This window comes from Corvus moneduloides, chromosome 19, assembly GCF_009650955.1.
Source record: "Corvus moneduloides isolate bCorMon1 chromosome 19, bCorMon1.pri, whole genome shotgun sequence".
Lineage (NCBI taxonomy): Eukaryota > Metazoa > Chordata > Aves > Passeriformes > Corvidae > Corvus > Corvus moneduloides.
Window position 1 is genome coordinate 10,096,467 of NC_045494.1, and position 26,779 is coordinate 10,123,245.

The 26,779-nt window shown below is 44.4% G+C and overlaps 1 protein-coding gene across 6 annotated transcripts in view; it reads right to left on the bottom strand.

Moving 5' to 3' along the window:
* Window positions 1-367: 367 nt before the first annotated feature.
* The window catches only part of GAS7 (growth arrest specific 7), an 88,237-nt gene continuing 61,825 nt past the window's right edge, over window positions 368-26,779 (bottom strand). For all 6 annotated transcript variants that reach the window (XM_032129406.1, XM_032129403.1, XM_032129405.1 and 3 more), the window contains 8 exons: window positions 25,906-26,021; window positions 21,123-21,197; window positions 18,544-18,622; window positions 15,693-15,821; window positions 13,748-13,871; window positions 11,953-12,032; window positions 9,409-9,507; window positions 368-8,678 (listed from right to left, as the gene is read on the bottom strand). In XM_032129406.1, the coding sequence (XP_031985297.1) occupies window positions 8,565-8,678; window positions 9,409-9,507; window positions 11,953-12,032; window positions 13,748-13,871; window positions 15,693-15,821; window positions 18,544-18,622; window positions 21,123-21,197; window positions 25,906-26,021 (816 nt within the window). In that variant the 3' untranslated portion in view covers window positions 368-8,564. The remainder of the gene's footprint in view (window positions 8,679-9,408; window positions 9,508-11,952; window positions 12,033-13,747; window positions 13,872-15,692; window positions 15,822-18,543; window positions 18,623-21,122; window positions 21,198-25,905; window positions 26,022-26,779) is intronic.

The window sequence follows — 26,779 nt, forward strand, 5'->3', positions numbered from 1 at the left end:
AGCTTCAAGCTGCATGTGAAACATGAGGGTAAAGGACTGACTGGGTGGGAAAGGCCTCCAGATCACTTAAAACATGAAAGCACACCCATTCCATGGCAGCTGCTCTCAGCCTGCTCATGGTCAGCTTGCTTGCTTAAGAACCACTTAACCACAGGTGCTACTTGAATTGATTTCTGGGGGAGAAAAAAAAAATTGTAGGAACCGTATGTGTCTGAAAATCATGTGAAGATCTGAAAAGGGTAAGCACAAACAGATTGCACCTCCGTGACGTGGCTGCAAATTCAAGCTGCACTTGGGTGTCTTTGATCAAACTGCACTCGCAGGGTGTGGGGCTGTGGGAGAAGAAAAAGCAACGGGGTAAAGACAGTTCCATGCTCAATGTGTCTCTGTACAGTTTATTTTACAGGAGATGAGATGAGCACTATGGTGTATATAAACTTGCAGAACAATATAGGAAAATACAGTTTAACCATATGAAATCGTTTTACAGTAAGACAGAAAAATTACATAGAGGAAATGCCTTCAACACTGAAGGACAAGATCCACAGCCAACATCAAGGAGCTTCCACTGAACCCTGCCAGTTTACCCGAGCTGAAGATCTGCCCCTTAAATCTTTTCTTCATTCAACTTAAGTTCAGTAAGTGATTCCTTCATCTATCCTTAGGGAACAAAAGCCATCCTGTAATTTCCACAATGATCCAAGATTTACTAGTAACCCAGACAGAGGCTGTATGATAAATAAACTATTTAAGGGGTCTAGTCAGCCAAAATTTATGGGAAGTTACAAAATTTTGGTTAAGCATCTTTAAAAACAAGTCATTAGTACTGGCAAAAGACAACTTTCCTAGAAATTTAGAAGTATTTAGGAAAACTTACACAAAAAAAGGACCAAATAAGCAACTTTATTTTGGTAGAAAACTCTGGTTTAGTGTATGACTGGTAATCTGGCCTGCCTGTGAATCCCTGCTGCTACAGAGTCTGCAGAACTGCCCAGTGGAATTCTCGCACTGTCCTGCGTTGCAGAAAACAAGGAAATCATCTAAGGAGAAGAAAGTTATTTGTCCATCACTAGTGCCTGCTGTTTTCATAATGGATAGAGACTGCTGTCCCTAAGGAGTGCTTTTGATCTGCAAGAGTATGAACATCCAAATTCCTTAGGCTGCTCTGATAACCTCAGCCATTCCATCAAAAAACTCCAAAGGAACAACGGATTTCAGGTCAACCATTCCCAAATTCTGGGATTAACATGACTATGATTATTATGTTAGCAGATGTGAGATCCCTGAAATCACATTCAGCTTTTGAGTTCCAGGACCAGAACATTTCTTCTCAGCAACTGCTGTAAAAAAAAAAAGCTGTGGGGTTTTATTATTTATTATTATTATTAATTTTACACAGTAAAGTATCACAACTCTTCTATGCAAAATTATCACTGCATACTATTTTTATGCAGAATTCCCTGCTTATTCTACTGAGACCCCTACACTGAAGGATGGGTCCAAAGATTGGCTTCAATGCAGTTGCTTTTAAGTCTAATTTTTTCTATTCCATTTTAAGCACTGAGAACTTAGGATGCCTGAGCTGGACAGTAAATTATCAGAGACAAAGGCAGGTCTCCTGGAGATGTGGGTGTCCTAAAAGGGTGCACAGTTCAGAGCAAGGAAGGGGGCTGAGAATCCTGCACAGCTTTGTGCACAATGGCTGCTCCTGAGATTTGGCAATTTGTAGGGTGAATTTGTGTATTTTTTATGTATTTTTTTTGTAGCTGATACATTTAAAGAGGCACTTCAAGGGGATCTACTAGCAGAATTTTAATAGGGTTGTGATACAAGCCATTACTCAGTTACTTGTTAAATCAGTAGCCCTAAAAGACTGCATATATTCAAAATTATAGTCCTGTCCACTCACTGAACCTGGATAGAGCAGCTGGAAAGCTTTTGTTCTGAATATCCACTGAGTTTGTCTCTTACGACACACCTGAAATAGTTCAACTTAATGTAAGTTGAGGGAATTAAATTTGAATGTCTCAAATCTATATGTATTTTTTTTCTGTAATTATTATGTGGTTAACTTAAGACTTTTTTTTTTAAATTGGTCTATGAAATATTTTATCCACATACAGTTCTTAGATGCATCATTAGGCACAAAAGGTTTCTGCCTTGAGGAATGCACGGGATTAGAAATTTAAGTTGAATTGTGCTATGTGTTGTTCCCTTCAGAAAAAATGTCCAGGAAGAAAAAAGAAACTGTGGCTAGCACAAAAAGGAGTTATTACACTTCCAAACCTGGTGGCTGATAGGAAAACTCCAAAGTAAAAACCAAAATAACCTCTCCAAAAAAGCTCTTAAAACTCTCAGAAAACACCCGAAAGCATGACGTTTGGTCAGCACGTCGAAATAACAGATATGTTCTATGAAATTTCAGAATTAAAGAAAAGGTCCTGAAAAGTGCTGTACTTCATTGATGAAGAGCTGGCTACAGTAACAACAGAGAGGGAAAAATAAGAGTTGAAAGATGCACCACTCATATGAATAAAATCTACTGTAAGACAAAGTAATGGGTGTTATTTATACAACAACACTTCTCAGGAAAAGACAAGGATTTGCTGCCAGGAAAGACTTCATTCCCACTGTGCAACAGCAGGGCTGTGTGCTCCGGGCTCCTGAAGCACAGAAGGCTCAGCACACCCGACCCGGTGTGGGGCAGCCAAATGCCAGAGCCCGTGCTCCAGTCCCCAGGGCAGCACTGGCACCTACTGCTCTTCCACGGGTGCAACCAGGTGTGAGCTGGAGAGCTCTGTATCAGCAACAGACACAATGGAACACTTCATCACTGATTTTCAAGTGCTGAGCAGAATGGGGAGAATGATGGGCCACTTACTCACCACTGCTCGTTTCCCATCAGGGTCTGACAGAGATGCCACAGAAGAAACGATCTTCCTGCCCTATGTGTCTGTTTTTAATCTGAATTTACCTGTGACTCTTGCCCACCTGGTTTAAGATAGATTGGACCAGCAGGCTCCTCTGGTGCACACAGGATGCCTGTGGGCCATTCTCCACCCCTGTGCCAGGATGGGAGCAATGTCCACACAGCAAGAACCCCTCAGAGCCAACGCTTCAGCAACCTCTGCCACGTCTCTCTCCTACTTCAACACACACTGGGTAGCAAAAAGCCTTCAGGCCTTCCAGAAAGGACTGTGAACTGAAAAGCTCACTGTTTTCAAAACTGCTTTTCTGACACTGTCTTTTGAAGACGTAGTTCTTGCCAAATGAGAGGAATGTCAGGGGGACCAGGACTGCCCCCAGGACACTGGACTCTGCCTGCCACCTCTGGGAACAGAAACAGCAGGCTGCACTAGTGGACAAGAGCACACAAGATACTGTTAAATAGTAAATCTGTTTTCAGTCCAGAAGGAAACAATCAAATAATCACATCAAGAAGTCACATCTACTCGTTCCAGGGGGACCTTCAAAGTGCTCGTCTGGATTTCTTAAGGTGCTTGGTAGTGAAGGACCCTCCTGGGTAAGCAGTGCCCTTTCTCTCCCTGTGTGTGACTGAAGAAATAGACGGGCAGAGCTACTTTGTCACTGAATTACGGATTTTTTACAGCTGCATCAGTAGGTGACCTGGTGGTCCGTACTCCAGAGGTGTGTTCTGACTGCAGCCAGACACAAGAACATTACTGGAGCTGCTGGGAGCTGCACAGAGAGCAACTACATCTCATCCATTAAGTATTTCTCGTTTCTCAGTATTTACTTTATCTGTGTACTTGAGTACAAGTAAGGAAAAAAGAGGCTTGTGCATTTCTGTTTGTTAGCCTGATTTTCAAAGACTCTCACCTCTTAGCTCCCTGTTGTATTCCAAGAAATCTCTGAGTGCTGAGCACTTCCAAAGAACAGGTGAAGAATGCACATTTGTATGTAACAAGCCTAACTTGCAGCGAGTACTTAAATAATGACATTAAAAACAGGGAAAACTTTAAGGAGGTTCTGACAAAACCTGAGAAATGATGACTGCTACGAGCATGTAGAAGTTTCCTGTGAATGCCTCACAGAAAATTCCTGTTAGGGAAAAAAAAACCCCAACCTAAGCAAAGAAAAAAAAAGCTGCATAATGGGAAAAAGAAGCAGTGCACAAGTTTGCCTGTCAGGCACTCAAGGAAGTGTGATTTCAGTGTTTACCTGTGCAACATAAGGGGGAGCACAGCTGCCCCCCAGCAGCTCAGAAAGGGCTGCACAGGAGGAAAGGGAGTCTAGAGACATAACAGGGATTTCTGTATCATTTTCACTGCTGTTACAGTGTTTTAAAATTAAAAAAAAAAAAAAAATTAAAGCAATCTTCTAAAATTCCAGTGTCCAATAATGAACTAACGTCCCTATAAGGGAGCAAGCAAAGTCTTTCAAAAGATGTCCAACCCATAGGAGTGATGAACAAGTGTGAGTTACAGAGATGACTGAATCTGGAGCAAGTTGGAAATCTGAATTAGGCCTTTTTTGGCTATTGCTCCAAGAAAGAAACTGGAATCTTGCCCCTAATGGGAGAAGAGTGCCTTTGGCCCATGTGGTAAAGGACTCACTGCTTTCAGCTCATAAACTCCAGCAGGAATCAGCCAACAGCACTGGATCCAGAATGAGTTCTGGTAGGAAACAAGCTGAAAAAATACCTTAGAGAGAAAGAATTTCAACTGTGCCAGAAGATGGCTTTGAAGACACAGGCAGGGATGCATGGATGGTGAATAAGAAGTTCTCATTCTGTACGGCAGCTGAGGGTACAAGCACCTCACCAGCTCTGGTGCTGGTGTCAGGACACTCAACAGACCTGAAGCCACAGACCTGAACTCCTGAAGGAATTCAGGAAGCCCTTTTGCTAAGACAAGGGCCAAAAGGCTCTGGCTGAAATGGAGAGTGCCAGAGAGCCCTCCAGCATAGGACACGTGTGTGACAGCATCGCTCAGACCAAGAGGGAGCTCCACAGGTGTGGCAGCACTCCCAAAACACAGGTGGCTTCAACAGATCTGGACAAACAGAGCTACCTGCTAAGGACCAGAGGAAAACTCCCACTTGTTCTATCTCTGCCAGTGAAAGCAAACAGTGTTAACTGAGAACTGACCTGCTCTGTGACCTCAGAGCACACGAAGATGGGAGAGAGCCCTGCCAATCTGATACCCACAGTGACTAAACCAGCAAAAACTCACACCAAGCGTGGGAGCTGCCAGATGAAATGAGACGATGCCTAAGCTCAGTACGTATGGAGGGAAGAGACTTACTTTGGTACTCTATTAGTCAGTCACACTGCAGCATCATCACGCAGCATCCATGGATGCTAGGATTTTAATAAAACACCAAGCTGCATCTTGCTCTGGAGAAGCAGCTGTTTAGGAGGAGAATGAAGAGATACTGAGTTCCACTGCATCTCTGAAACTCAGTGGAAGACAAACAGAGCAATGCTGAAACTCCCAAAGTTACCTTCTTAGGAACAAACATGAGAGCAGGAATCCATGCTTTCCTTTAAACATGCCACTTTCAAGATGCTGCCTGTTAGAAGCACTGGAACTCCAGCATGCCCTGACCTGTAAGACATCACATTGTGCAGGATGCACCAGTCAGAGAAGGGAACGAGCCAGGTGACACTGATCTGCAGTGTTGGATCAAGGAGGAATATCATCTTTTGAAAGAAGTAAGCTGGAAACTGTTTACAGGCAACAGCAAAACTTCCACTGAATACAGATGGAAGTGTTGTTGTGGACGAAGCATCTCACCCACTGTGGAGCAGAACCCAGAGTCTCCTGGGGCTGGGAAAGATCAGCAGCCAGGTACCTGTGCTCTCCTCTGCTTATTGAAGTGACAAAGAGATCAGACTCCACCAAGAGAATTGCTGCTCTGGGTAAATCACATGCCTAAAACATTTTAAATGGACCAAGAACTAGAAGCAGGAAAACTGTCCAGAAATAAAACCCAAAGTAAAAAAAAAAAAAAACAAACCCAAACAAACAGAAACAACAAAAAAACTACCCCCCCCCTAAGAATTTAGAGCAGCATAAATACACCTTAGTACAGGAACCAAAACACATTGCAGTCCCCAGAGAAAGCTGTGCTAATGGACAGTATTTCCAGTCCAAAATAGATAATATAACAAACATCTTTAAAGAAAGAGGAAAAATAAAGTGTAATTGCTAACAGATTATTTCAGGTATTTATTAAGGAGAATACTGTATAAAGTGCACAACTAGCTTTGTTTTGTAATCAAAACAAGAATGTTCTGAGGCATTGTCAAGACTGCTCATTTCAATTTGGAATACAGCCTAGAAGAGGGGGCAACCTGAAATGCAGCTTACACGTATTCACGTTATTTTGGCCACTGAAGTTTTGAAAGTTCAACCTGCACTTGTGGCTTAAAAAATAAAAAAGTGCCTGTCCTCTGAAGTGCAAGGTAAGAAAAGTATACACTGGTATGCCCAAAAAATTAGCAAGACAGCAAGTGAATCAGTAGAAAGACTGAAAAGGAGAGATCATCAATGCCCTGCTTGAGGGAAGAAGGGAAGGAGAAAAGGATTCCAGGGAGGCTCTAACTAAGCTCAAGGACACTCACAAACCAAACACTTCAACTGGTGTTCCAATGGTCTCTGCAGGAACTGAGGTGAGGCTCACATCACAGTGTGCTCTTCCAACACCAAGAATAAAATAGTAGTCCAAATTCCCAAGTGTGCAGGGAAAGTGCAGCACAGGAGGTGTCACACAGGAACGGTGATCCTGAGCATGCAATAGTCATGACACTACAACTGCCAGCATGCAAAAGGTTTATAAAGGTTATGAAGCAGCAGAGGAGTGGGTTGTGAAGGCATCTGCAAGGCAGAAACGAACCTGAACTGGTAAAGAGATGGTTAAGAAAAAGGGAGCAATAGAAAAATGCAAGAGAATTCATCTGAAATAATAAACCAGAAAAATAACCACTGCAGCAATGTTAAAAACATGCTTCAGATAAGACTTTTCTGTGTCTCAGTTTGTATTTGTAAAGAGGAATATTGACTCCCAGTGATCTAATTGCAGCACTTGGGAGGATGGTGAACAAAAATCTGGAATAGCAGTAGAACAAAGGAAGGATGCAGTTCTGGGGCTGGGGAGAAAAAGACAGTAACAGTGAGACAAAATGGAGCATAACTGTGGGTCAAATGAAATACCATGGTTTGGGAAATTGTAGCTAAAACCACAGTAAACACTGAGTAAAGGCCACAGTGGTGAGAATCAAGGTTTCTCCTGGATCTAAAGCAAGAATCTGAAGAATCTTTGCATTGTATGAAATGCTGAAAAAATATATTAACAGCAACACTGAATAATCAATCAGAAGTAACAGCAGAAGAAAATAAATACCTTTTCAAAACCAGTCTCCAAACTATGTAACACTATTTGCTAAGAGCAGTGTTGAATTTTTTGGTGGTTTGCAGTAAGGGTAACATAGAAAACAACTCAGGTTAGGACTCTGATGGCACAGAAGTGCTGCGCACCTACATCTACACTGAATGCAATCTAGCATGACATATTCATGGCACCTTTGAAAATCAGGCTCCAAAAAGATAAAAGCCAAAATTTAGCTGGACAAACTCAGTAATTAAAAATACCTAAGGTCTGTGATATTCACCTGAAGAAACCAACGAAGGAAATTTAAACCTGAATCCCAAGTAAACGGTTAGAGGACTGTCTTTAAGGAGATTCTGTGGAAAAACACCTTGCATGAGCAGGAAAAGATTTTTAACATCTCATTTATTCCTTGGAATATAACCTCCTTCTGTCATCGAGGGCACTCTGACAGCTAATGAGGTAGGTATAGTACAACCAAGTCTTTCTTGATAAAAAATTGTGATGGCAACACTTTCAAACTTATCGAGTGGCCTACAACAGAAATCATGAAAATGGGTTTATGTATCCCTGAGAGGGAGTATAAAACAGGAAGAACAGGAATCTTCTCCCTGGATTTTGGGAGAAGGGCCATCACTTCACTGCCGTGGTGAAAGACAGTGTTATATGGAATCAATGTATTCACACAACATTGCTGCAAGATACGCTTATTTTATAGATGGGGGAGCCAGGAGAGTTAATTGACTTGCCTGTGGCCATGAAAGCAGTCAGTGATAGACCTGGGATTCATGATCAGGACTTCCTTGCCTCCTGCATCATTTTCAGTTATCTACTTGCTGGCCAGAGGCTCACTGCATGGTTGTTCTAACAAACTGTATAGAGATAGTCATGCAAGGGGTGGAGCACAAAGTCACTGAAGAACAGAGCACTTTCTGTACCAGAAAGCAGATTTCTCCTGGAAGCTGCGTGCAATTGGGAACCTCTGGTGGGAAGCACACATCTGTTTTTTTCACCCTGGAATGTCTGGTGCTTAAGGCTTAGCACAACGAGGACCATTGTAATGACTAAATGGAACAGAGATAGCCCATACAGGCATAAATTACAAGGTGTCTGGTAGTGAAACAACCTTTTCCCTATGCTCTTTTGACCCTTACAAACAAACGTCAGCCTGCTTAATTCAGTGGACTCATCGCATCCAACTACAGATCAGTCTATATTTCCATGTCCACAGGTCGGATATCTCCAGTTTTGTGTTCTTTTACCCACAGTTCCCTGTCTTTGGCAGGATCCACTTTCCGAAGCAACTGATCCACAAGTTCTACTGTCTGAAAGGAAGAAAACAAGAATCCAAATGTCAAGGGCACATTTCAAGCAGAGAGTCATTGCTCTGACACGCAGAGCAGCTGTGGGCATGCCTACACTGCATCAGCAGACAAGTGAGAGCTGCATGTACATGAGCCTTGATGGACAAGACAGGTCTGAACGTGCAGCCTTGTGGTAAGCAGGGAAGAGGGAGACTTAACATGAAGCAGAGAAAGGCTTCCTGTGCCAGGCAGCAGCCAGGCAGCCTCTGACTCCTGTCCTGCAATCTGCACCTTACACCAAATAAAACTGTACTGAGGTCAGCATGCATCCCCCGTATTTTAATATTAAAATAAATAGCCAGTTTTTAATAAGGAAAATATATTTACTCCCTTTTCCAACAGTGAAACAATTCAGCATCTTCCCTGCACAAACAGAAGACCTCAAGGAATAGTGCATCATGCTGGGAGAGCTAATAATGGCTCACGCTGGCCAAATGGGCTTCAGTTGGTTGTGTACCCCCCCCCAGCAAAGAGCTGTGACCCAGCAGTATGAAATGAGACCAGGATCAGAGAGTCCTGGAGGAGCAGGACTGCAGGGAGGCAGCACAGCACTGCTGCAGACTAACAAGCTGCCTGCAGACACTTCTCCCATGTCCTTTGACAAAAGCCAGTCAGAGCAGGTCAGGAGGGACCATCCTGCTCAGCTGAAGGCCAGTGAGGACCACGGGGATCAAACAAAAAGCACACTCACACTTTGGTTGAACATGTCTGTCTCATGCCGCAGCTGTGTGTACTGGCACAGATGCTGCCGAATCATCTCCACCCTTTCAACTTCTAGTCTCTCAAGCTCCTGGACATGAAGAAAAACAAGTCCACATTTTTACTGGAACCTGAGCTTGGAGGCCCAGAGAAAGGATGATAGACAAAAAGCTGCCAGTAGGTGCGATACTGCCCCAGGGTCATGCTTTGGAGCTGGGCTCTGTGGTTGCACATTCCTCTGCTCTGCAAAGAATAAGAAACAGCAAGCGACAGCAGTCATCTCAACCTGAGCCTAGCAACTGAAAAGAAGGTCAAACCTTCCCAAAAGGTTCCAAAACTGAGACAACCAAGGCAGAGAGTGGAGCCACTGCCTTCAGAGATGCTGCAAACAAGAGGGAATCTGTTTCCTGCAAGAAGTTTCGCGTGCTTTATTGCTAGCTACAGAAATTACAGGGATTCCCTGGGGCAGCAGAAAGCACATTGGGGTGTATGGCTCAGACCACCCCCCCTTCCAGCCTGTCAGAGCACAGCTCACCAGATGATGAGCTAGGACAAGTTTCCACCGTGCTCAGCTGGCACCAAGCAGAACCCAGCAACATTTTAGTTGGAAAGGCAGGTGATTTCTGTCTTTCCTCCTGATATTTTCTACCTCCCTTTTCTTCTGGATTCTGATATTATACCCCAAAATCTGCATTTAGTCCTTCTGATGTGGCCTCACCTTGAGTACTGTGTGCCACAATGTAAAAAAGACATCAGGCTGTTAAGAGTGTCCAAAGCGGGGCCACAAGAATCATAAAGGGTCTGGAGGGGAAGCCTTATGGGAGGCAGCTGAGGTCACTTGGTTTGTTCAGCCTGGAGGAGACTGAAGAGAGACTCATTGTGGTCTTCAACATCCTCATGAGGGACAGCAGAGAGGAAGCACTGATCTCTTCACTCCCACGATCAGTGTCAGAACCCAAGGGAATGGCTGGAGCTGAGGTGGGGAAGGTTTAGGTTGGGTATTAGGAAAAGGTTCTTCACCCAGAGGGTGCTCAGGCACTGGAACAGGGAAGTGGCACAGGTCCAATCCTGTCTGAGTTCAAGAAGCATCTGGACAACACACTAAGGCCCCTAGTAGGATTGCTGGGGTGTCCTGTGCAGGGCCAGGAGTTGGACTCAGTGATCCTGATGAGTCCCTTCCAAACTCAGGATATTCTGTGATTCCATGATTTGAGCAGCAGCAGCAGCAGCAGCAGCACTCTGTGGAAGTCTGCCTTTACAGACATCACTGCAATGGCCTTTGCTGTTCAACAGAAAGTTTGGTGCTCACACACACATCACCGGGGCCAAACCTTGTGAAACCTGTCCTCAGCAGGCATTTCTGGTGCCCACTCACTGAGCATCAAGGTGGAGTGCAACCAAAGCTCATCTAAGCTGGCAGACTGCTAACCTGGCCTTCCCTGTGCTATCTGCAACTCTGAAACATTCTTCATTCCAGCAAAAAAAATCTCAGGTGGCAGATTATCAGCCCGGGGAGGAAGATGAGCAAAGGAGCTTATGGAATGGATAGGGCTGAAATAGACTGACCTCCTACTGCTGCTGCCAGCTGAGGTACTGCCCTTACAGAAATAAACAGCCCACTCCCTCTTAGGGCACAGATGTGCAAGACCAGAACGCCAAACCCAGCGTGCCACCTGCAGAACAGCCGCTGTATCTGCACCAGGAACTTCAGGGAGGAAGGTATGCATGGAGACAAAAACCTTCAGATCTCGACCCTCTCAGCTTGGCATCATTCTGTACGAACTAATCTGCGCCTGGGCTGAGCAGGCACAGGCTGCTTTCAGTTCTGGTTTTATATTAATGTGTACTAAGACTTGCCTGCAAATGTTCATCAGCCTGAGTTCTAGCACTGACAAACCAGAGCTGCAGGCTCTGGCTGCCCTCCTGAGCCAAGTGCACTTGCAGGTCGTGCTTCTCCAGGGGCAAATACGCAGAGCACATGTTCAGTAGATGGAGGAGATCCTGCCCCTCTGCCCTGGTGAGATCCCACCTGGAGCACTGCAGCCAGGTCTGGGGGTGGCAGCACATGAAGGATGTGCAGCTTCTGGATTGAGTCCAGAGGAGGCCACAGAGATGCTCCAAGGCAGCTTGTAGCAAGTCAGGCTGAGACAACAGGGGCTGTTAAGTCTGCAGAAGAGATGTCTCTGGGGGGAGACTCCAAAAAAAATTGTGAAATTGTGGAATAGAAAAATTCATTAATGTATGAATGGATTTGGTGATTCATTGTGTATTTTCCTTGTGCAGCACTTCACCCTTCCTAAGGACAATTCCAGTGTTCTGGCCCCTAAGCAGCCCTGAACAGGTTTAAGGCCTTCTGCAAAGAAACAATTATTTCTTCTTATCCCCTGATGATGAGGCTTTCTCAGGACTGAGAATGGGAAATACAATGTGAGATTTATCACTCAATCTTCCCCACTGCTTTGCACTGAACTGGCTGTGAATGATGAATACTGTAGGCTATTACAAGTTTGCAAGGGTAGTTTTAGGTGCTACATACCAGAGTGGTGGTCACCATCTCCTCAAACCACTTGGACTGGGCTTGATTGTAAAGATCCACACAGCGCATCAGGTCATCCCCTGAAAAGAGTCAAGACAGCAACACATCAGTCTTCTCTAGAACCTTCTCCAGAGCTTAGAAGGAAAGTGCAGGTCAGGTTTTGTACACAGATCCCAAGGATTTGAAGATCAACCCTGGTGGGGCTCACAAGCAGTTCTGTTGCATGGTATTTGTCACACATACCAACATTTCAACTAAATGCATGCTCTTGATGCATGGCAAAAAAAAAGCAGGTGATTGGGGTGAGAATGAATGAGGGGAAAAGACAAGATTTTGAAAGAAAAATATGAGCTTTAAGTAGTATTTCACAAAATGCCCAGAATTATAAAAAGGCAAGCTACTTTAGTTAAAAAAAAGCCATAGATGGAAAGTTATATTCGAAAAATGAAGTAATTAAAATGGGAAATAATAATGATGAGTTATGGAACTGCAGCGCCGCACTCTGTAGGTGAGACTGCAGCCTAAGAGGTGTCTGTCTCAAGGAGAAGCGATGCATCAGGCTCCAGCTGTTGGATGAAGGGATGCTTATCTGCAGCCTCATGCATTCTCCATCTCTGGAGATGCCCGATTCCAGCTGAGCTCCAGCTCCTTCTGTGTTCAGGGCAGTAACACAAGAAGCTGCAGTTCTTTCCATTTTTTTCCTTTGTTGCAGGACTCTGCACTGATGGAGAGGGAAAGGTGGGTGGCAAATTTGGAAAACAATTCTCAGAGACTGCTGCTCCCCAGCTAGGAAATTCTCTTTGCTCTTTAAATGAGGCTCAGCTTCTCTTTCCCTCTCTGATCTTCAGCTCTCCCTTGCTTGTTCAATAAAAACCTATTATAAACAATTTCTAAGGATCCAAGGAACAAAGAAAGACTCTGAATTTTCAGGTGAATAAAGACCATGTCCCATGAAGCCTCCTGGTGTTAAATCATAACTTTTCTTTCTCCTCAAATGATTGCCTGTACACATGGTCACACTGCCAATGACTCTTCCCAGTCTCCTTAAAACCCAGACATCTATCCTGAAGTTTTCAAAACCTCAGAACTCTGAAGGACCACTCTGCCAAGGAGGAGCCCTTGTTGAAGGGAGGAAACATGGAAGCCCTAGTTAAAACTTATTTTCAGCAAAGGTACTAACTGAGCTGCATGAATCAGCTTTGCAGAGCTCAAAAAAGTTCCTGATGGATCCTGCAGATGTGGCTTGAGCCTCTGTAAAATATGCACAGGTCACAGCACGTTGCTGTATCCTCAGTACAGTACAGCACACACTACTATATCCTCAGTACTCCTAGCAGAGAAATTATTTTAGTCACTGAGTAGCAGTGGAGAAAAAACAAAAAAATCACTTTCAAGGAAAGAGACAGTAATAGTAAGTGTAATAGGCACCCACAAAGTTGTGGGTGAGTGTGATTTAGGAAAGAACCAAGGAAAGAACTATGATTTATGGAAGAAACACCCTCAGCTAAGCTTCTCTGAATCTGACTTTGGAAGTTCCCCAAACATTCAGTAATCTAAGGACACTTTCATCAAACAGGAACTCACCCTACTTTTGTTGTTCTCACCTGAGTTATCAATCATTTGTGACATCTGAGTTGGAAAAACTGGGCTTGTTTCTTCGGAGGATTTAACATCACACCAATTTGGTTCACTTTGACTTTGTAGCTAGAGTATTAAAAACCAAGAACCACGTGGGTGGCTGGGCAGGTGCATTCCCCCTTGTTCTTGCCATGTGCTGATGGACACAGGTACTCACCTGCCTGAGTGGACTTCCGCCTCGCCTTCTTGATTTCCTCTTCTGTCTTGTTGCTGAGTTTCACCTCTAGCTGCTGTGTTTTCATTTCCAGATCCTTCTGTCTCTCTGTCAAGGCTTTCCGAGCCTGGGAGTAATTAAAGAAGAGTCTGTTGTTAAAGAGAAAAAGAACTGGCAGCTGCTTTCAGCCATCCAGGACTCCTCCACACAAGTGTTTCTCAGGAAGAAGTCAACGACTTTGCATGAAACTGGGTCCTAACTGCGATTCAGGTTCTTACAACACCACGTGGAGTTCACAGAGGTGTCCTATGACCACAGAGAAGTCACCACCAACAAATCACAAACGCATCTGAACTCTTCCTAGGTCTTGGAAAGGAAAAGGACTAACAGCATCATCAGGCTCTCCTGTTTCTCAACAGCTTTCTCATTATTTCTGGAAGAAAGGAGAGCTGGAGCCTCTTTCAAACATCCTAAACAGCATCATTACCAAGCCACCTCTTCCATTCACTTTTCTTAGGATCTGAATTGCTGAAGTAATTTCAAGTATCTTACAGAATTTGTCTTTAAGTATGTTCTAGACTCAGTGCACACCTATCAGAAACTCTTAACAATAGAAGCTTATTTCAGAAAAACTTATTCAGGTTCATGCCAACAGCAGAAATCAAGAACCTGAGGTCTGGTTATAACTGATTACTTGAATTACCTTACTTAAAAGTTCTTCAAGCTGTTAAAACCTGATTTATCAGTACAAACATATATTATACAGGCAAATTATTAAAGTACCTTAACAAATAAACATTGTTACATGCAGGCTGATAAATACATAGAAGTAACTTGTTGTGCATGGATTTGTTTTAAAACATGTCACAACTATTCTTTATACTGTACTAGTGTTTCAAGCTAAATTGGCACGATTGTATTTTCTTAGCACCTCAGAGTTTTTTAGTCACACCAGCCTAACTGTTACAGCACTCTTGAAGCACTCCTGGAATTTTTTCCATGTGCACTTCCGAGGCCTCGGCTGGGTCCTGCAGGTCTCAAGAGGGAGCAGCAGGAGAGCAGTCCCTGAGGGGCTGAGTGCTGTGCAGGCACTGCAGTCACGGCTCTTCCTTGCTCTGATTCCTTCTTCACTCATAATTCACTCTTCCCAATATTGCTACTGAGTTTCTTTGCAGCTATGAGTGTGAAGAACTCGGTGTTTTGCAGAAAAATGCCTTCCTTGCATTCACTCAGCCTAATGACCTTGTGTATCCTGCAACAATTCTGTCCCTGGGCAAACTCCTGCTGATCTTTAATGAAATCACAAACAACTTCGGGGATGACTGGGTATGGTATTTTTCTTTCCAATTTACACCCAAAAGCAAACCTCATGAGGATACAATCTGGCAGCTGAGGCACAAGCATCCCCATTTCTGCCAGCTGCTGCTGGGAGATCGCATTCTGTGGGTCTAACTCCCTGCACCACAACCTCGGATACCTCCTGCTTCATGTCCCATCAGCCCATTACGGGGGTCCTGCTGCTGTTTGGATTTTTTCAGTGAGGATGCTTCTTGTGAAGGGTTTGTGGCTTGCCACACCAGGGTCGAGCTGCCCTCCTTGGCCATCTGCTTTTGGCCACTGACCCTGCTGCCATTCTAAGGCAAGGTGTTTTAAATCTGGAGGACAATAGATGCACAGGAATAAGAAGCATTTGCATCAAATGTATGAGAAATTTATTGCCCCAAATTGGGAAGGGGAAGATGAAACAAAAAGCCATTTCAGCAGCAAGATCTCAGCCAAACAGCAAAAGCTATGCCTGGGGCTGGGCAAAGCACAGCTAACAGCAAAAGCCCCCAGCAGGAAGAGCTGTGGTCCTTTGTGGCAGAACAGAAACTCTTCATGGGGCAGCTGCTCTTCTACTCAAACCAGCAGTGTCTCCCAAACCCTGCAGTTTGCTCCCTGCTCCCACCTTCTCAACGGCTGTGTAGCGGCTGGCCAGGTGCTTCCGCAAGTCCGCGATGTGGTGGTCACACTTCTTCATGTCTTTCTTGAAGTTCTCTCTGAAGTTGAGCAGGGGTTTCTCTACCTCGCTCTGAAGCTGGTGAAGAAGACAAAGGAAGAAATGGCAGTAATGAGGATCCAGGCAGCAATTCCTGGCTCTTCACAGAACCACAGAATTGTTAAGCATGGAAAAGACTTCCAAGATCATCAAGTCCAACCGCCAACCCAGCCCCACCACCATGCTCACTACTAAACCATGTCCTCAAGTGCCATATCCACATTTTTTGAACACTTCCAGGGATGGTGACTCCACCATTGCCCTGGGCAGCCTGTTGCAATGCTTTAAAACCATTTCTGTGAAATTTTTTTCCTAGTATCTAATCTTAACCTCCCCTGGTACAATTTGAGACCATTTCCTTCTTCTGAGAAGAGCTCAAGACAGAGAGAAAACAATTCACACACTGCAGCCAAAGGCAATGCCAGACTTCTCTTGTCCAAGAATGCTCTGAATTAAGCTACTACAAAACTCAGGAGAGTTGTGTTTAGGGAGTATTAACTGAAGGCAGCAAAAGGACAGAAATCTCGTCTTCCCCTCTCTCTGACAGATCATCTCTCTTTTTACACAGAAGACCGAACTACAGGAAATATTCAGAGCACTATCAGGGCTCTGATTCTGGCCTAACTGATGGCAACTTGCTTAAAAACCCCCCAAAGTACCCAACTAAAGCCACTAACCTGAACTGCAGTGGGGTGTGTCTGTGGGCTGTGGTGTCACAGCTGCATTTCTAGTATGGTGAAGTGAGAGCCAAGAAGGCCACATTTTATTTATTTCTGTCAAGTGTAAGGGAGCCTAAAGAGAAGCCTGATTATTCAGTTGAAGCTCTTCTAAGTAGTAGCAAGAAACCTCTGGAATGAACTGAGGAGAAATCCATCAAGAGCAGACACATGACTTATCTTGACCGCTGCTAATACTCGACTCTGATAGAGCTTGCATTGTTTTGGCCTTCTGATACACAGTTTTGACATCTTAAAAATGAGCTCTGGAGGGATACAGGTATTTCACCTCCCCTGAAGCTGCTCTGTATTGTCACTCCTGTGGGGATACTGCACTCCATCAATGCAGGCGAGTTGGGTCTGTAATCAGTTAACACAGCCTACAGTGGAGCAGTAGAAAATAGTCCCTGAAAACAGGTATTTGCAGCCTTTCTCCAGCATTATTTTAATGGAGAAGGAAACTTTTTCTAAGCTCAGTACAGTCTTTTATTGGAGGGCAGCAACAAAATCAGCCAAGACTCTACAGCACATATCCTAGAAAGGTGAAACAAGCCTGAAGCAGAGTCTGTATAGGCAGGTGCAGACTGGCACCTTGGTGATCTAATTACAGCTGTGGGAAGGTCAGATGCAAGGGTAACTGAACCAAATCCATCTTTGCAGGGCCAGGCGAAGTCACAACAGACAACTGAGTTCTGGGAGGTTCAGGTTTAGTATAATTCAAAAAACCAAACTCAAAAGGAATCACTAGAATGGTGGCTGGGCACTGGAGAAGGTTGACCAGATGGTGAAATCTCTGTCTTTAGAGATACCCAAGGCTCAGCCAGGCAGAGGTGTAGCTGACTTGATCCCCTGTGGGTGACAGTCCTGCCCTGACAGGGAGTTGTTTGTGCTTTCATTAAAGATCATCAATATATTTAAAAACATATTATGTTAATAAAAGGAAGACAAAAGTAGAAACTCCCAAGCACGTATGAGAACACAGAATCATAAGTCATTATGGTTGGAAAAAACCTTCAAGATCATCAAGTCCAATCGTTAACCCAGGCCTGCCAGGTCCACCACTAAACCACGGTCCTGAAGTGCCACATCCACACGTTTTTTACACACAAACACTGGGAAGGAGTCAGAGGATGCTGCAGGAGTTTCTGTGCAGAGTTTAAGGAGAAGTAAAATAATGGCAAAGCCCCTCTACCTGGCCTGCCTACATGCACACATCACTCCAGGGTGCATTTTTTCCTCTTGGAAAACAATACAGGAGGACAATGGGGAGCAAAAAGTATTTCACTAATTACAGCCCTGATGTTGAAGTTTGAGGCAGAGCAGCAGGTTACCAAGGCAGCAGCTGGTTGCCTGAGTAACCTCTGCTGAATTACTTACAAATGGTGCAGAGCTATAATTTTCCTCCAGAACATGGCTGTTGTGCTGAGATACCTGCCACTGTATTGAACTTGAACACCCACAGAGGTTAACATAATGTAACAGGATTCAAGAGCATGTCACACGAGGTGGAAAAAACCCAGATAAATACCATAATTTGTAGAAGAAACCTCCTTGGGCATCACTTGAGAGAAAGCCCAAAAATAACATGATGTTCCCAGTACACTTTTCAGAAAGCCTAATGATACAAAAAAGCCAGAGTCCTGGTTCTCTTCCTTCCAGACAGGTAGAGTAGATTCTTGTTGAGAAGCCAAATATTACTTTTCATCTCTTCCTTTGCAGAAGTAAAGCATACAGGCACTAGTTAAATTTACTGGCTGGAACGTAGGACCCAGGCGAACAACCTCGAGAATCAGTTTCACTTCTTTTTTATGAAAAATAAGACATGCTTTAATTTACACATCAGGTAGACTAAATAAACTGATTTGGGGAGGAAGATTGGACAGTTTCAGTACGTTTGGTCACCAGACTATTCATTCTTCTAAATTTGCACCATAGGCATGCATTTTTCATGCATATTATATGCATATTTCCCCCACTAACATGCACTGAAGGGAGAGGCCCACCAATTCAGGGCAAAAATCTTTGGAAAAGGAAGAACTATTTACCTTCGAAGAAAATTTGAGATGAACCTCTGCTTCATCAGCTAGACTCTTCTTGAGCTGAGCCCAAGCTTCTCCCAGTGTGCTGGAACAAGAGAAGGACAATGATCAGTGCCCCATCCCTTGCCCATCCTCCCTCGTGGGATCTGTCAGACAAACCTGACTCTTTGTACCGTACCTTGATCAGCAAAATCATGGAAAAGGGTGACAGAAGTCAGAGAAAACAGAGAAAACCTTTGTGACCAAGGCAGAATTCTACTGTCACTGTATGCAGCAGATCTTTGAAAACAAAGTTCATGACGATCTCCACGTACAGAGACGCCAGAGCCTCCATCAGCAAGATCCCTCAGTATCTTACCCTTACCATAACAAAGTTCCCACCAATGCAGTTTCTCCCACTGCCTCTTCTACTTCCCACCCTGCTTTAGAGAACAGATTTTCACTTTAGGCGAAAAGCCCCAGAGAAGCTTCTCTGCACTTGAAAATTTCTCCATTATCTTTTTCTTTTGGACAGAACATTTCCAAGACAATGGCAGCTGAGGCACACTCCTCCAGACCCTCCACGACAGCCTAGACTCCTCTGAAAGCATCATAACCAAATCTCTACGTCCCCAGTACAGCACAGTACAACTCCAGTTGCTAAACTGGTCACAGATTATTTTGTATCAGACACTCTTTCTTCTGCATATTTCAATATGATTGCCTTTTTAGACAACAGCATGAAGTTGTTGATGAATAAGCCTGTGATTCACTATAGCCAGATCCTTCTCCCACAAACTGTTATGTAACTGTATCTTTCACATCCTGTGAAAGTATAAAACGCGGAGCTTTGTCCTCATTAAAATGCATCTTATTTTCTTTCAGTTAATTTCTCCATTTTAAACACAAGAATTCTGAATTGCAACCTGTTCTTCAAATTATACATACCAACCCTCCTAGCTCTGGCACATCTCTGATTACAGGAAATCCATTCTTTCTTCTATCATAGGTCGTTCATTCCAGAAACATTTTAAAACCCCCTGGACTTAGGAAAAACCCATCCATAGCTGCTTTCTGCAGTTTAGTTTCTGTAAGTAGTGGGTTTTTCTTACCTAGTTTTTTGCACATTAGGCTTTATTTAGGCCACCATTTCTCCTGTCTGCCTACGAGAATCTCCCATTGCAAAAAGCAGTACTAAATTAAGAGCTGTGATGCTTGACCTACTCTCTCACTCCATCGGTGAAGGAATTTAGGTTGGCTTGGCATTTTTCTTTATGCATCTACAACAATTGCTCATCACCTTAGTTTTCCACTAAGTGCAAGTTTGATGGTTTATTCTACCCCTCTGCAAAGGTTAAATAAAGCTGAGTGATCTAGAGTTCCCGGCTTCTTCTATCTCCTCCCCATCCTCTTTTCAACAATAATGAGATTTGACTCTTCCTGATAGCCTGAAAAATCGCCTGTCATCTGCAATTTCAAACTAATGATCTGTCACCTCTGACACTGCTCCAAGGACTGGAGTCCTCAAATACGGTGCTCATCAGCTAAACAACTTAGATACACCCAGGGAAGTGCTCCCAGCATTTCTCCTTCCCTAGACCCACCCTGAGATCCTCTCCCACTGCCCAGTTCTTACTGACACTTAGGCTTGGGTACTCATTCCCTTTCTTTTCACCTACTCTCCCCTAGTTTCCTTCCCCTTCATTTTATCACTCATTCTCTCATTCTCCTGTTGGGGATAACAGAAAGCGGAAGGAAGATGTAGAGGAAAGTGGTTTTAGCTTTGCTAGGATCAGCTGAGCATCCACCCCTGAGGAGAAAGGAGGACAGAAACCATTGTCATTGTAGGTGCTTAGAGCAGTAACAGCCCAGTTAGCCTCCTGCAACTTCTGTCCTTGCCTCCTGGAAGCTGAGCAAAACACCTCATGGAGCCTCAGTGCTGGCAGAAAACCACTGTGTCAGTGAGGACAGTCATTTCCAACTCTGGCTTTCAGTGCTTAGAGGGTTTGTGTTGAAACAGACAGAGCTACCAAGTTCTGATCCCTCAGGAGTGGTGCCTTTTCATTATCACTGAAGAACTGCAATTTAGTCTGAATTGCATTGCCTAATGTCTTCTTAAAACTTCCAAAGCGTAAAAATGTTGTAAATAAGGGGCAGTCTGCTGCTCTTCTTGAAGGGCCAGAACTCTGATGAGAAGGGTTCTGGTTCTTCATCCTCCCTCTTGTCTGTGCTGCACTGATTGTACTGGCATTGACCTTACACATCTACTCTCAGTAGTACATATATTCTACATATTCTTCCATTTACAAAGTAGTTTAGTACATATACATGCTAATCCTGGCTACAACAAGGACAGCATACAAACCTGATTGGAAAGGTGACATTTTATACACATATTCCTAAAAAATTTCTCATTAACAACTTAAAAAAAAAAAAACAAACAAACAACTCTGAAGCAATTCCATCTTCCCCAACACACCCAGGGTACTAATCTAAATAAACCTCTAATTAATGGGAGAGCTGGGGAAAATTACATGTACCTGCGTGGGAGAAATGCCTTTTATGTTAAAATTTGTCTTCTGTGAAAGTCACAGAGACACACTTACCCTTCTTCCTGAGCAGCCAAGGAATTCTGAGACAGTTTGGACAGGTTCTTAGCATATTCCTCCTCAATCTTTATCCTACATTCACATACACACAGAGAGAAAATAAAAAGACAGCAGTAAGTAAGCTTTAAGGCAGAAACCCACACACATAATTTGAAGAAATTCTCTGCATTTTAACAGATTTTGCCACAGGAATTTTCCTTTCAGTCTCCAGGGCTTGGCAGCACTGGTTTGATGAGCCGTCTTCTCCCCCCATATGCTAAAAATGCAGTGGCAAGAGCAGGGCTATATGCAGGATGGCATGTGAGACAAAATTAGATGAAGAAGCTACAGTTCTGGAGAGCAAATAACAAGGACAGAGTGTTTCTGCTGTGCAACATGGGCTGTCTGCAAAGCCAGAAGCACGTGGTTCAGTCTGCTGTGAAATGTGAGGCTGCACATCCTTGAGGCAAAGATGAAGGAATGCGGCGATCCAGGAAAAATGCAAATGAGATTTGGGGTGCTGGGCTGCACCTTTCTTAGAGACACCAACTGCTTCCTGCTCTCTGCTACAGGTGACAAAGCAAAGGTGACATGGCAGAGATGTGACAGGGGCTTCTGTCACCAGCATGTGGCCGGTGCAGCCCCTTCCTCTCATTCACCCCACTCACTGCCCTGTCCTTGTCTTCAGCACACCAGGAACAGGAGCTGAGCTTGCCAGTGGTGAGGGCGCAGAAGAGGGAAGGGAATGACTGCAGGGAGAAGAAGGAGTGCAGCTGTGGGGTAAAGGGACAAGGTGCTGACTGCCCAGCAGGGAGGAATGAGCAGCTGCTGGTGCAGAGGTGATGGGCATCATGCCTGAAACCCATCTCTGTCTTCCCTGAGTTCTGCTCCCAATGAAACAATTTCAAGGTGCCCATGTTCCCAGGCAGAGCAAACAGTGGTCTGTTTGCTGGTTTTCAACACAGCTTGCTCCACAGATCATTTCTGAGAGAGCTCTGTGGCCCCCAGGTAGAACAACTCCTGATTCTGTGCCAACTAGGCACAAGCAGGGACAAAACCTGCTTTGAAGTGTCTGTCCACAAAGACATCAGAAGGTGGGGTATTTCTGGCAAGCCCATTTGCAGTAGCCAGTTGAGCAAGCGCACTTTTGTGGGGCACACTTCAGCTAAAAGGGGTCCCCTGAGACAGCTGAGAGAGATCTGACGCTCTGGGCTGCTGAAAATATCCTGGTGGATGTGTGGGAGGGGAAGTGCCACTCTGTCGTTACTCTCGCAGGAGTTCAGGGGAGGGAGCAGGTCTGGGTCCCACAGCTGACAGCTCCACAGCAAAGCCACTGGTTGGGATGTCACTTCCAGCAATTGCTTGGGATGCAGCTGGCTGAGGCCCAGGATGATACCCAGCTTGGTGTGACACAGTTCTACAGACCTTACCCAGGAGCTGGGGGTCCTCTTCTTCCCCCTCCCAGGAGGGCAAAACCAGCCAGCTCCCCACACCTGCTCTAACGAGACCAACAAACGCAGCTGTCCAGCATCTAAGGCTACACTGGGTTAGGACCTCACTATGAAAAGGGCTTTATCCAGGCACATCTCACTGAACATACTTTAAAGACCTACTTCAGGATGAGACTAATCTTGTCTCAGAAGTGACAATTCCTGTGGACTGGAAAGAGAGAACAGGTCAGCAATACTGCAGGTGCAAATGTCTCTCCACAGAGCCAAGGCTCACTGCTTTGGGCTCAGTTACCAGCCAAAGCTCTAGTCTACAGCCTTCCTTGTGAACTACATTCCTGCTGGAATTTGGCACTGGGAGGGGTGAAACTGGATGAGCTTTAAGGTCCTTTCCAACCCAAACCATTCTGTGATTCCATGATTCTCATGATTTCACAACTGCACATCAGACACACTATGTCTGCTGCCATCAGTGCCTGTCCTCAAGGTGGTACCAGGCAAGTAAAACCACTGGCTTTGATGGAAGTGCTCCTCACTGGTTCCAGCTTTGGCCTAGACCCCAAGATTTTTTCAGGGATTTCAAGTGTTACTTGTACTGCAAATGTATGGCACTACGAAAAGGGCAGCCTGCCTGGCAAGGAGGAATATCAGGAAAAGATAAATATAAAAAGGTGAAATGCCTACAGCTGAAGAGCCCGAATAGAAGAAATAAATTATTCTACCCCAGCCTGGCTTCCTGTTACCATCTGTGGCCAAAAGGGGCTAAAACCCAAGATAAACCTCAAAGAGGGGCAAAAATCTGCCCCTTGACCCTGCCTGATACAAACACACTGCAAACTCTGGATTGTGGTGACCGTGAAACACAAACATGCCAGAAGTCCTGAGTCCCATTTCCAGAAATCCATGTAGCTGTTTGGAAGTAATTCCACCTTCCTAACAAAAAAAAGCTTCCAAGTCTTGTTTCCACTAACTTGTTTGAAAACTTTCAGGATTTCACTCCCTGTATAGTCAGAAGCATTACAGATCTTAAGTGCATTTTGACCCACACTGTTCTGACTTTATTAGTTCTAGTTGATGTCTGGATGTTTATTTCCTGTTCCCTTTTTACTTCTTTTTTTTTTTTTTGGAAAGAAGTACTTTGTGTGCCCACACTCCAACAGTTTCAGCCATGACATACTACAGAGGATGAAGCAAAACTAGAGAGCTACAAAGGGAGGCAAAGATGATCTGATGTGACTGCCATGCAAGAAGAAACTAAATAGATTAAGACAACAGGGGGAACAGGGAGGAAAGGTGGTGGAGGATATCTGGCAGACAGCTACACAACTGTCACTGTGGGAAGACTGACTGGGAGTCTTTTTACACTGTTTCTCCAGATTAGGAGGGAACCATGAAATTATCAGACAACAGAAGCATAATTGCTTTTCCTGTAGTGAAGAAACTGCAGAATTCTTCCACAAATTGTGGCAGACAAACAGTGAAAGGTGCATACATGTATCTGCTGAACATGGTGGAAGCTAAATAATCTGCTATTTAACTTACTATGTTTTTTAAACATACCACAGCTTAATTAAAAAGTGACTAAGACAGTGCTCCTTTGCTAATGGAAACACTGCTTCTTATACCTGGTGCTTCTCAGGGCAGTCTGCAGATTTTTTTGGCTGTTTTGGAGTCCTTCCCTGAATGCAAATGCTGGACCTGATTTTTACTTCTGATTTAAAGTAACTCCTTCTTTCACACCAACACCCTGGATTTTTCAGTTCGGTTTATTTATTCATCACTTTCCTCCCTTTCTTGAGGTCTGTCTTACTGAAGTCAAAGTTCTGAGACTATTTGACTTTTATAACCCTACCTCTGTCAACAAGAACTGAATGAACAAATAATTGCTCAGTCTAAGACTGCAATATACCAGAAGCTCCTGTAAAAGCATCTACTTGATAAACTAAGTTAGCTTCCCTCTTGTTGGATATTTGATGAAGAAATCTGGTTATCATGTCTTTTACCAGCTTTCTATTGTTTTTATTAGCTGTCTGAATCTCACCTCCAGCAGGCTGATTGGTACAAAGAGAATTTTTCTGGACATGAAAATTCCCAGTTAAATGTGGTCTTGTGGTCCCCAAGGCACCTGATGGTCATCATGAAAACTTTATCAATATTTCAGCCCTCTTAGCTGGGAATGTAGAGGTTCCCCTGATGGCCTGAGCAATATTTCCATGAAAAACCTCAACACCATCCTCCTCCTTTTCCACACATAACAATCCTGATCCTTTCTTACAAACAGATGAAAAATGCATTAATCTTTCTGTAACTCCCATCTAGACCCTCTTCACACTCAATTCCCAACCTTTTTTTGTTTCCAGCACTCAGTGAATCTTTTCTGTCTTTCCTCTCCAGCATGCCTGCTGCCTCCTCTGCTGAGGACACAGACACGCCTCCCCGCAGTGTCAGAGCTGCTCTCCCTGCTCTCTCTAATCTCACACCAACATTCCCTTCCTCTTGAACGCATCTTGTCTTTATTTCTGTCAAATTTCATTATATATTATTTCCTTTGAAGCAGCTTCCCCCTGTTTTCCCTGGCTATCACAATTCTGCTTGCCTTCCCATCCTCTCCCTTAGCAAGCCTATTTTCAATTGTATTTTTAATGTGCCAGGTGGTCCCTTCTTCTACCTCTGGTCACACTGGAGCTGTCTCTTGGACTGCCTTATGTCAAAGGCTACAGAAACCAGAAAGTGAGGGTGGGGAGACCCTGGCACAGGGTGCCCAGAGCAGCTGTGGCTGCCCCTGGATCCCTGGCAGTGCCCAAGGCCAGGCTGGATGGGGCTTGGAACAGCTTGGGATGGTGGAAGGTGTTCCCAGACACGTAGATGGCAAGGGGCTGGAATGAGATGATCTTTATGTCCCTTCCATCCCAAACCATCCCATGATTCTATAACCAAGTTTAAGTCCAAAGTGATGTCTTTTTACATCTTCCTCTAGGAAACTGTGCCTACGCTCCATGTGAACAAATTGCTCCTGTATTTTTCAGACAAAATACTTCCCTTCTAAATATCATCTCCACTCTCCTTCACTCCTGTCTATGCTTTTTCCTTGAATCTGCAGCTTCAAACCTTCTCGGCTCCCTCTAAACAGACAGCCTTTGTGCAATACAACTCAGAGCACGAGAGACAAGTGAGAGCTGGAGAAGACTGGAGAGTGTGGATGAACATTAAAGAAATATTAAATGTTCACTAAGAATTTGTAGCATACCCTTTATGCAGTTTAAGCATTAAGCATTAATGTATTTAAGGAATATCTAAATTGGGGAAAAAACAATCTCAACAAATATTTACTTGGATAACAAAGTGCTCGTTACCTTTCTCGAACAAACTCTGCCATTTCTTTCTGCATTTGTTTCCCTTTAAGTTGCTTTTGAAGAAGAATTTCAAATCCCGACACTGTATTGTTCCCTTGTGAGTCCTTCTTATCTGCCTGAAAGAAATAAAAGGAAGTTCAACAAAAAGCTTTGGAGGCCAAACCCACAAAGAGCTGGTTCCCAGCAGTGGTGCCTGAGGAACCCTCCCCTGAGAGCAGCTGATGGCTACAGCACCTCAGCCCCTCTCAAAGAAATAGCCCAACGCTCTCCTGCTCCTCTTACTCCCTTTTTGGTTTTTTTTAATTTAAAAAGGGAAGCTTCACAATTCTCTTTGGCCAGCAAAGGATGATGTGGGGGTCAAAGCAGCAGCTCTGCTGTCATTTCTGCCCATGACCCTTCACAGCTGGTAACACCACTGCTAAGTGTCAGCCCCAAGGGCTCTCAGCCCCAAGGGCTCAGCCTGCCAAGAGAAGGAATCCTGGAGGCAGCACAAGGGAACTCCTGGGGCAGACGGGAGGACAGTGCTGCTCCTTCCAGGGGCAAAGCAGCCCTGAAAGACCTTTAACAGATCACCAAGGTCAACTCTGACTTGTACTGAGAAAAACAGAGCCAGTCTGCACGGATCTGCTGTAAAACAAGGCAAACCAGCAACCTGTCCCACAGATTACACCCCATTCTTCACTGTCTGTTTCTTACACAGCCCTTTGCTCCACTGGCTTCAGTGCTGCTGCAAGGACCAACACAGTTTTATCTCTGCTGCCTCTTTTCTCTCTCCTGTTTCCCAATTTCATTTCCTACCCTCTTCCAACAAACAAATTCTCTGAGAACACTTCCCTAAGCGCTGCGGATTCTGCTCTGATCCCCCATGTGCTGC